This window comes from Peromyscus californicus, unplaced genomic scaffold, assembly GCF_007827085.1.
Source record: "Peromyscus californicus insignis strain IS unplaced genomic scaffold, ASM782708v3 Scaffold_21__1_contigs__length_65335640, whole genome shotgun sequence".
Classification (NCBI taxonomy): domain Eukaryota; kingdom Metazoa; phylum Chordata; class Mammalia; order Rodentia; family Cricetidae; genus Peromyscus; species Peromyscus californicus.
This window is the reverse complement of record NW_026294514.1, coordinates 48,124,309-48,135,483: the sequence shown is the minus strand read 5'-3', so window position 1 is coordinate 48,135,483 and position 11,175 is coordinate 48,124,309. Positions and strand designations below refer to the sequence as shown.

At 38.1% G+C, this 11,175-nt stretch overlaps 1 protein-coding gene across 1 annotated transcript; it reads left to right on the top strand.

The window, feature by feature from the left end:
• The first annotated feature begins 269 nt into the window (after positions 1-269).
• On the top strand, positions 270-2,244 carry LOC128117371 (ribosomal L1 domain-containing protein 1-like). Its single transcript, XM_052749273.1, is given in 2 exon segments — positions 270-592; positions 595-2,244. Coding segments are annotated over 2 exon segments (1,350 nt in total). The 5' UTR covers positions 270-288; the 3' UTR covers positions 1,641-2,244.
• The last annotated feature ends 8,931 nt before the right edge of the window (positions 2,245-11,175 follow it).

The following is an 11,175-nucleotide window of genomic DNA, read 5'->3' as shown; positions in this document are numbered from 1 at the left end:
CTAGCTCACTTGGCTACTTCATGATCATGGTTGCTGGATTGTAGAACAAGTCAGAGTTCTCCAGAGAGCCTTGTTAGATTGCACCTCACCTCTCCTGGAACCTGTAACTGATTCCTTTGCTGGTTGTAAGTCACCCCAAAATAAACCTCTCTTGACTATCAGATAAACTACGTGGAATTACCTCATTAATTGCCACTTTATCTGGCACCCAATATGGGATATGGACTCACTACCCTGAGATTAAGAGTCTCATGCTCCTAGCTCCTGGGGTCTGCACGAGGCAGAGTCATGGAGGCCTCAGCGTTCTCCTCTTCCCCGGACTTGGCCGACACGGCGACCGCCGTGCTAGCGACCCCGGCCGATCTGGAACAGCTGGACAAAGAGCAGATTGGAAAAGCAGTGGAAGTTCTGTTTGCACACTCCAAGTCAAGAAAAAAGAATAATGAGTTACTTTTGAATGAGAATGAGAATTTGTTTCTAATGGTGATATTATGGAAAATTCCAGAGAAAGAAGTGCGGGTCCGAGTGGCTTTGCCTCATAGTATTCTATCAGATTCATCAGAAGTCTGTTTGTTTACCAAAGATGACTGTAATCACCTGAACAGACAGAATGTTTCTATAAAAAGCTTTTGAAAAAGCATGGAGTTAATAGCATCTCTCAGATTATCCCCTTTAAAACTTTAAAAACAGAATATAAAGCCTATGAAGCCAAGCTCTGCCCCCTAGGTAGCTTTGACGTCTTCATTACTGATGAAAGAATTAGACGGCATTTGCCCACACACATAGGAAGGCATTTCTATCAGAGGAAGAAAGTTTCAGTACCTGTAAACCTTCTGGCCAAGAATCTGTCCGAAGAGATTGACCGCTGTATCACAGGGACCGTCTTAAACATCTCCAGACATGGTTCTTGCAGTACTGTACGTGTTGGTCACACTGGAATGGAGACTCAGCACGTCATTGAAAACATCCTGGCTGTCTCAGAAATGCTTTCAGAAAAATTACCAGAGAAATGGCAGAGTGTGAAACTCTTGTTCCTGAAAACTGAGAAGTCAGTTTCCCTTCCCATCTTTTCCTCATTTGTCACGTGTCAGGGGGAGAAGATCCTATCCTTCCGTAGTGTGAGGAGAAAGGAACTAAAGAAAAAAATGAAGCATGAAAAAGAAAAGCTGAAGAAGAAAAACAAAATGTCAAAGAAAAAGTCCAAGGAGGCTGCATCTCTTCTAACTCAAGATGACTTAGCACGTGAAACCAGCAGTGTTCCCATGAAGGCCCCAAGATCCCAGAAGAAAAAGACCAGCAAAGGAAAAGCACAACCCGAAGGGACAGACGAGTGTGACGAAACAATCCCACAGCTGGTACCAATAGGAGAAACGCCAGACAAAGACAATGTGAAGATGCAAGAAAATGTCACAGGGAAAAAATCTCCAAAAAAGAGACCTGATCCGAATATACTTCAGGGCAAGAAAAGGAAGGCCCTACCATCTACGGAGACCCCAGAAGCTTTAGGGCCTGGGGCCTCTGGGAAGAAGACAAAAAGAGATGTGCGGGAAATCAGAAAGCCAGAGGCCAAGTTCTTTACTCCCAGGAAATCTTCCAACACACCCAAAGACAAAAAACCCCAAGTGGCCCACTCAAACTAAAATCAGGTTCCTTGGCCTGAAGGAACCATCAGGGTTACCCTAAGAGCTTTTCAAGAATACTTAGACAAGGTGTGGTGGCACTCGCTGTGGGACGTAGAGATAGGCAGATCTGTGTGGGTTGAGGCCAGCCAGAACTACGTAGTGAGACCTTGTCTCAACAGACAAACAAACTTGGCCAAGATTGGGTATGCACAGCTACATCCCTAATACTCAAGCCAAGGCCAGAGAGGCATGAGCTTGAAGGAAGCCTGGAGTTCAGCAAGAATCTGTCTTGAAAAGCCAAACTTCAGTCCTGGGGTGGTGGTATAACACTCTGCTAACATATGCACGGTCCTGTCTTCAGTACCCAGAACTGTCAAAAATTATCATACACCTTCACATAACAAATGGTCCTCTGGCCCCGACCCCACTGCAGCCTTTTTTTTCAACAATGAGTCCTAGACTTAATATTTTTGTAAAGTTTCCAGAGATGATTCTGAATTAATGTTTCTATTTGTAAAAACTAGGGGTTTGAGGCAAAGAAAAAAAATCTATTTTTTATTGTTCAGTGTATTTGCTGATAAGAGTGCTTCTGTATGTTTGTGGTTTTTTAATTAAAATATAATATCTGTTTCTGGGTAAAAAAAAGAGTCTCATGCTCTACCCACTGACCAACTTTGTATCTTTACAAGATAATAGAAATATCCATCTTCCAGAAATCATAAGGCCTTGAATATTCAGACATCTACATCAGAAAGAAAGACTCTATTGGTACCAATATACACAGGTAATATCTTATTGCCTAACATCTATATCTCTTTAACTGTAGAAAAGTTGTGGTTCTGATTCATTTATAAATCAAACTGGCTTTGGAGTTGTAATTTGGCTCCCTCCTTTTCTAAACCCAAGCATATTGCTAAAAGAAAAAGTTAAGAGTTTCTGCCTCATATCAGAAGAGCCACCTGGTGTAAGACAGAAGAAAACCAATAAAAAGGGACCATTGTCTTCAAGATTCTATTTCTCTCCATTCTTATTCTTGAATTCTCAGAATCATTTCTTACATGTCATGTCATCTTTAGATCCAAACTTTCCATTTTGATATTAATAATGTTTAAGTTTTTCGCAGAAAAAAAAATACTTTTCCAATAGCAATCTCTGAAGTCTCCAGAAGGAAGATGGAGCCTCACAGCAACAACTCTACCCAATCCAGAATGATGCCATGATATTCACAAATATTACTCAATGATCAAACTTGGACTGAAAACTCTCTAAGATAATTCCATAATAAGATGGTCCATCATACTACACTTGTAGCCAGAATCTCAGACAACCTTACCCATTACTCTGAGACTGGCTGCATAATCTACAGTTAGTCCAACTGAGACCTAACTATCTGACCTTTCTTACAGGACCCTGTAGCTAGAGTTGGCCTAGCCAATGGCCAATCAGTTTTTTATTTATTGACTAATTAGCAACACATTTGGCATACAGAATATCCCACAGCACTTCCCCCCCCCCTTTTTTTTTTTCCAAAAGGAAGGTTTTAACCTTAACAAAGTAAAATTACATGTAATTTGGGAATTTGGGCGTAGCTTCTCTTACTACTTCCTGCTGGAGGGGGGGCACTGTATCTTATGGGGATACAAAGAAAATTTTAGGATCATGGAGTAGTCCGTGAGGCTGTATTGTCTGAGCCAGTTGCCTTGAAACCATTCTGGATGTTGGATCATCTGGGCCATGGTGTCATCGGAGACCTTTCAGGGGGTCTTGGCTGATCAAACCTGATGTATCTTAATCTTGAACAAATCCATAGCCTCTGGCTTTCTGTGGGAACAAAAGCAGAGTCTCCTTTCCAAAGCAACATATCCTTATATTCAAATTTTGAAGTCAAGATATCTTTAAAATATACATATTGATTTAACTCAGCTTCCTTTACAATCAAATATCTCTCTGCAGTTAAGAATCCCAAAGACAACACAATCCAGATTCTCTGTGTAATATTCATCTTTACGTGACTTATTTTTTATATTAATTTTACTGTCTCTTTAAAGACTTTATTTTTTAAAACTATGTATTTGTTTCTATAACTGTATATATCACCTTTTTTGTATCTTTCAAGCCTACGTATATTTTACACACATTGTAGACTATTACATCTGAATCTGTCTTATTGTGAATCTATTGCCTTAAACTGCAGCAGCTGTGACTGCTGGCTCCACCCACCTTAGCTTCCCAATTTGGCGGTGTTACCTTTTCCACCAGCTCTGGGAGCTATCGTGGGTCTATGCTTTTAGCCAAGCAGCATGTAGTCCAGAAACCTCTTTTTTTGTTTTATACTAGCAAAGACTAAATCCACCATGAAGCTTAATGTGCCACTTGCAGAGGCCTCATTCCCACCATACTGCAGGCCGAGCGCACACGCCAGGAACCCACAAGTAGCTCAAACCAGCAGCTGCTGCTCATTTGAGAGAGACAATTAGGAAGCTGTTTTTAGCTCCGTTTTAGAATCTTTTTTCTCAGTTTTTAGATGGAAACTCTTGCCACCACGGTGGACGCCATTTGTAGGTAGAGTTTTCCTGCCTGACCCACAGTCAAGACAAATCTCTGTCACCTGCCAGTCCCACAGCCTCTCAGACCCGACCAAGTAAACACAGAGACTTATATTGCTTACAAACTGTATGGCCGTGGCAGGCTTCTTGGTAACTGTTCTTACAGCTTAAATTAATCCATTTCCATTAATCTATACCTTGCCACATGGCTCGTGGCTTACGGGCATCTTCATATGCTGTTTGTCATCGTGGCGGCTGGCAGTGTCTCTCTGACTCAGCCTTCCACTTCCCAGCTTTATTCTCCTCCTTGTCCCGCCTACACTTCCTGCCTAGCCAATGGCCAATCAGTGTTTTATTTATTGACTAATTAGCAACACATTTGGCATACAGAACATCCCACAGCAGAACCCCACAGAGATACTCTCGCCTCCTGAACAGCAGGAAGCAATTCTAAGAATATGACACCCCTTTTCCCCAAAGGTTTCATGTTTCTCAGGGTTATGGATAATGGTTACAGGGTTGGGGGTAGAAGAAAATATTTGACTTAGTATTCTCTTTAAGGAAAAAAAAAAGGAGAATGCATAGGTATAGGATATTAAAGTAGATTATTGTATATACTAGTAAACTGATTTAGTAAAATATCAGCCTTTGATAAATTTCACTGTTATGGATTCTTGTATATTGATACAAATGTAAAACTGTATCTGTCCTATTGTATGTATGTTCTACCTCTGTTTAGGATTTTTGGTATATGGATACATATTTAGGATTATTGTCATATTGCATATTGCACTACACATTCCTACCTCTGCTTTAACAGTTTTGTGTATTTTCACAATTTTTGAGGTAATTGAACTTTTACTGTACATTTGCTTACAGACTGTTTACTTTGTTTACATGAAGTCTTAGTCCTTAGGTTATTTAGGTAGATAAGACTTACAGATTTATAGTCACCTATGCTTGTCATCTCTATAGTCAAATTAGTTAGGTTGTCCAGACTTACAGAAACATATGTCAGATGGATAGATAATCTTCAAAACACTTCATAGACCTAGAAAATATGGCATTTAAATGCTTTGATAACTTAGAATTCTGTTGACATGAGGCATGATTGCTCCTGACAGCACCCATTTGATCCCGAGAGAATGTTGGGATTCTGAAACATACCATTTGGAAGTTTGTCTTCTTCTTGGCACAAAATGTCCTACTGGGCAAAAAACTGGCTCTTGCCTTGACAGCTGACAGTACGAATACTGTCTCTTCTGAATGAGCGGGACACAAGAAAAAATGACTACTGAACTCTGCCAAGACAGGATAAGATAGTCTTTAAAAACACCTGCTTCTGAAAATGGTCTGTCAGATACTCTAGGCCTGTAGCCAATTTGAATGCACCAAGGATGCTGAGAAATATTAGGTGACTGTCCAGACTGCCAGCTGTCTCTGTCTACTCTTGCAAGACTTCTGAAAGTTGTTTGCCTTCTTCTTCCATTTTTCAGATATTATATTCCTTCTCAGGTCTTTGATGGGATTGAAGACTAACAGTTATAGTTACAATCTTCTTGTATCTCAGTTAGAACATATTAACTATTAGATTCAGGTTCTTCAAATAGGACACCTTTTGGAATAATCTCAATAACATGCCATTTACCTATGTTCTAGATATCATTGGATTTTAGTATGTGTCTCTTGTTTGATGGTGTTCTTGTTGGTTGTAGTTCCATTTTATTTAGATCATTATCCTTTATTTCTCCTGGAAAATATTTGATAATCATTTCTATTTTATATAGTTTTGTATTAGATTAGAACTTTCTTATTTAGACAAAATGGGATAGATGTAGTGGGTAGCTATTCCAGTTTTGACCTTGAAGCACTGCCCCTAGTGAGGCAGCAGGTAACTGCTATGCCTGCCTATGACCTGCCCCTGAGGCATGGTCTCTTTGAACCCTTAATACCTGAGATGTGTACATGCTAGCTCTCTTGGCTACCTCCTGACCCTGGATGCTGGATTGCAGACCAAGTCAGAGTTCTCCAGAGAATGCATGCTGGACTGCACCTCACCTCTCCTGGATCCTGTAACCGATCCCTTTGCTGGTTATAAGTCAACCCAAAATAAACCTCTTTTGACTATCAGATAAACTACATGGAATTGCCTCATTAATTGGCACTTCAGAGAGAGAGAGAGAGAGAGAGAGAGAGAGAGAGAGAGAGAGAGAGAGAGAGAGACAGAGAGACAGAGAGGAGACAGAGAGAGAGAGAGGAGAGAGAGATCTTTGTCTCTTTGATCAACTCCAATGTGGACAATCTACCCCCAAATTTACTTTTTTTTTATTCAGCAGACAAATATTAGGGTGTCTGTTTCCTTCTAACATTAACCCTTTTCATTGCTGTTGTGGAGTCCATTTTCCATCTGACTGACTAGTTCTTTTTTCCAAGTTTAAGAGAGATCTAGTCATGTAGATTAGCCTGCCATCATCTATTAGGCTTTGAATGTAAAATTTAGATCTACAAATTAGCCTCATCCTCAAAGTTTTGCCCTAGTGTACAATTACAGTCACTAGGTCACCTTGTATGTTTGCTAAGAACTCCAGCAAAGTATTAACAAAATGTTTGAATCTTTCCCAACCATTTTTCTTCATGTTTAAGAAGTTATGCAATGATTCACCTTATTAATCTAAAAAGTGTATTCCTTGCTTCTTTTCTCTCACTGCACACATATAATATATTAACAGACTTTATATCCTTACATATATACCATATCTATCCACATTTTATTTTTCTTGGGGGGTGGTATTTTATCTTACAGCTTATAATACATCACGAAGGGAAATCAGGACAAGAACTCAAGGTAAGAATCTGGAGGCAGGAACTGAAGAGGCCATGGAGGAGGGCTGTGTTCTGCTTTGAATTCTGCTTCGTCCACTCTGCCTTCTGGTTTTCACCCCTTCTCACCTCCGTTATATTGACAAGCAGTTTGTTTTTCTAGCTATGGGTAATTCTTGCTCAGGATCTTGCTCTGGCTGTTGTCACGGCCCAAGACACTCTTCTTCCAAACATGTGTATGTTGCTAGCTCACTTTATTCACAGTCTTATCAGAATTTGCTTTTCCAGAAATAAAATAACATCACTGTTTTCACCTTAGCTCACTTTTTTTTTTTTCAAAACATTTTGGCACATGGCATTTCATTATGTTTTTGCTTGGTACGTATGCTGTCTCATTTAGACTGTAACTTCTACTAAACTGAGAATTTTTTGCTCATTTCACTGCCCACCATTGAATTCTGCATAAATCCTGACACATCCCTGACACTCAATAAATACTTGTTAAATAAACATGGATTTTAAGTGGGGAAACAGGAGAATAAATAAATGGACTTCGCGGTTATAATTCTTAATTTGAAGAATGTTCTTTATGATGTAAGTATGTCTATGGGAATAGAGAAAATTAGTGTCCCAATTCTGAGGATTTTAAAGGTCATACACTCAATAAGTAAATGGAACTTAAGAAAAACACAAATGTGTCAAGAGTGTTTTTTTTTAAATGTACATTATAAAGAATAATGATAACTAGATATTACCATGTGCAGAAGAGACATTATCAGTCATTATTCCTGCATTCCTCAGTATCAAAGCCATACAGATCATAACTATTTCTGCTATAGGAACTAATGGGGATCTCTCTCTCTCTCTCTCTCTCTCTCTCTCTCGTGTTTCTGAGTTTATGTGTGCAACAAGAAGGTCATCAATCATAAGAAAATAGGATGAGTTTGAGTTAATGTTGAACAATCAAATGGAAAATGTAAGAGAATATGTAAAGGTCTGAAACTGGCATCTGAGAAAGAAACGAGTTTGATTCATCTACATATTAAGTAGAAATTGAGGCTGTGATTTCTCATAGAAGGGTATATACATAGATACATCTGTATATATATATAATATATGAATGTACAAAAATATTGCATACTTAAGTAATATCATTTTAATAATGAAGCAAATATTTATTCATGAGTGATATTTTTGCATGGCATGTGATTTACATAGTAAAATAGTCATCATCGCATTTAAGAAAAGGATGTTTTCTAATGCCTACCTCTGTTTTACCCTGAATGCATTACCTTTTATTAACAAAACCAGTGAAAACAAATGGCAAAAAAAACTCATGGAATCTTGTTTAGTGGAGGACAGCAGACATGGTCCACAAGGTTTGGCATTTTGTGGCAGTCCTTAGGAACCCAGGGGCTACTAAAATGGCAATACACCTGAAGGTTTTAATGGGCTATATATTCCACAGAAACCCACAGACAGCATTGTTTCCTCTTTCATGTCTGTCCCCACTATAGAAAGTAGAATGCAGGATAGACCTCAGAACTGTAAGAACTCACTAACCGGACCTCTCAATGGTACTAATGATCCTTTCCTGTCACTCTTGACCTATTAAAATGTACAATAAACATATCTTTTAATATCAAACATTAATTTGGCTTCAAATACATTTTATGTACAATAATGATGTCTGCCTCACTGTCTCTTAATACAGGTTACTTTAAGCAGGCTAATTTTAATACATAGTAATTTCTACTTGCCAACAAGATATTTATCTGTTGCCTATTGCATCTCTGCTTTGTAAGAAAAAATAGAATTAAGCCAGATGCATAAATCTATTCTTTTTGTGATTTTCAAATATTTTAACTTAGTATCTAAGATTAAAGAAACATAAAAACACATTTTTTAAAATTAGAACTGGAAAAATATCAAATTAAATGTCATTTGAATTATGCTGAGTATTTTACACTGTGTTGGATACTAAAACTTATTTCTACAGCTAAGAGAGTACATCCAGTTCTACTGTTAGAATTAAACAATTCTTAGAATCATGATCTTTAAATAATTTTAATTCTTTTGTATTTTTATCCAGATGTAATTTACTCTTAATAAAATCATGGATTATTTAATCATGAAACAGCATATTCATTCATTCTTAATATGTAGATGAATCAAACTCGTTTCTTTCTCAGATGCCAGTTTCAGACCTTTACATATTCTCTTACATTTTCCATTTGATTGTTCAACATTAACTCAAACTCATCCTATTTTCTTATGATTGATGACCTTCTTGTTGCACACATAAACTCAGAAACACGAGAGAGAGAGAGAGAGAGAGAGAGAGAGAGAGAGAGAGAGAGAGAGAGAGAGAGAGAGATCCCCATTAGTTCCTATAACAGAAATAGTTGTGATCTGTGTATTTGCATGGAATATCCATCCCTTCTCACCGTAATTTGCCATTGTAGAGCCTACATGATTTCCCTATCTCTACAGTGTAGACAATTTACAGTTTATGTTACAAATAAAATGTTAACAAACTCCTGAGAATAAGGCATTCTCTTTAGTGTAATTGCTTTCTTATATCAGATTTCCCAAAATGAACTTGGCTGTCTTGAGGCTGTGATAATACATTTTGATTTGACATCATATGCCAAGCTCTTTTTGACAGATCTTCCCAAGCATAATTCCAGGTGTCAGACCAGGAAAAGTCATTTTCCCGTACCAAATTAGTCTTAGGAAAGTGACTATAGACTAGATAATATTCTATTCCTTGAGATACTTCAGGGTATTCCTCACTCCTACGTCTATTATCTATGAAACTCCACCTCTCCTTCCCTCTATCTGGGATCATAAATAAAGACGTTCTGCTGATAACATGACAACAAAGGAACACTCACACACTTGTTATCCTCAGAGTTTAAATAAAACATGCCAGTGTGTAAAATTCTTCCAAAGGTGAAATTTAAAGCCAATTATAAAGCTCACAAATGTCTCTACATACTTTCCCTGCAGGGAAGTTTAAGGATCATTACTCTGAAGCAGTGAAGAAACATAAGTACACTGTGTTTTAAAAAATCAACAAGTATCTGAAAAACAAGCAACCCATCTTTTGAAATACTATTCTGATAGGATTTTTAAAAGTATATACTTCTAGTTCTAATGTGACAACCTGTAGTAAGGATCATGAAAATATTGAATGTAGGGCTGGAGTTACAGCTCAGCGTTTAAGAGTACTTATTGTGTTAAAGGCCCAGATTCAGGTCCCTGTTCTCACAGGGCAGTTCAATACATTTGCTGGTAACTTCAATTCCGAGGGATCCAGGGCCCTTCTCTGACTTCTGCTGGCAGTATGTGCATACACATACACTTCAAGACACACACACACACACACACACACACACACACACACACACACACACACGCAGGAACAATGCACCAAATTAACTTAATAAATGAATAGGTAACTAACTAACTAACTAACTAACTAACTAACTAAATAAATAAATAAATAAATAAATGCTTAAGAATATATTCAGGAAGACTTTCTTCTTCATATGCATTGACAAGTATTTATGGCTTTGCTTTCCAATGTCACTTGAATATTGCTGAACTAAGGAGGCCATATAGAAGACTTAGCTAAGGGTTCTAAAAAGCCAGGCTTTCAACAATACAAAGACAGTGTTTTAAAATAATAACAAATATTTTGATCAAGAAAGGACAGGGACTAATTCCCCAGTTATGGGGAGAGAGAATTAATTTCAACAACGCAATGTTAACAGGCAGAGGTCAAACGTCAACTAACCTTCTAGGGAAATTCCAAATTGATTCCTTTCAAATCCTCTGTGGAAAAGCAGTCAGAGAATCTGTCTTCTGTGTCCTGTCCCCAGGCAGAAGAATCAAGAGCAACCAATGATAGCCACATGAGCTGAGAGACCTGAACTTCTAGATAGCAGGTGACAGGAAACAGGAAATGAATGAGAATCCTTGAAATCATGGAGCCTCCAGCCAACATTGTTCTTTCTTCTGCTTTATTCCAGTGTCAAGTTGCTCTTTCCCTCTCCCTCTCCCTTTCTCTCTCCATTACACCAGTGTCCTTTATGCTTCATTCCTAAAGTAAGCTCGGCAAGTGCATGGCAGAATCTTCCAGTTTACCTCTTAGGTCAATGCTTCCTCTAAATATTTATATT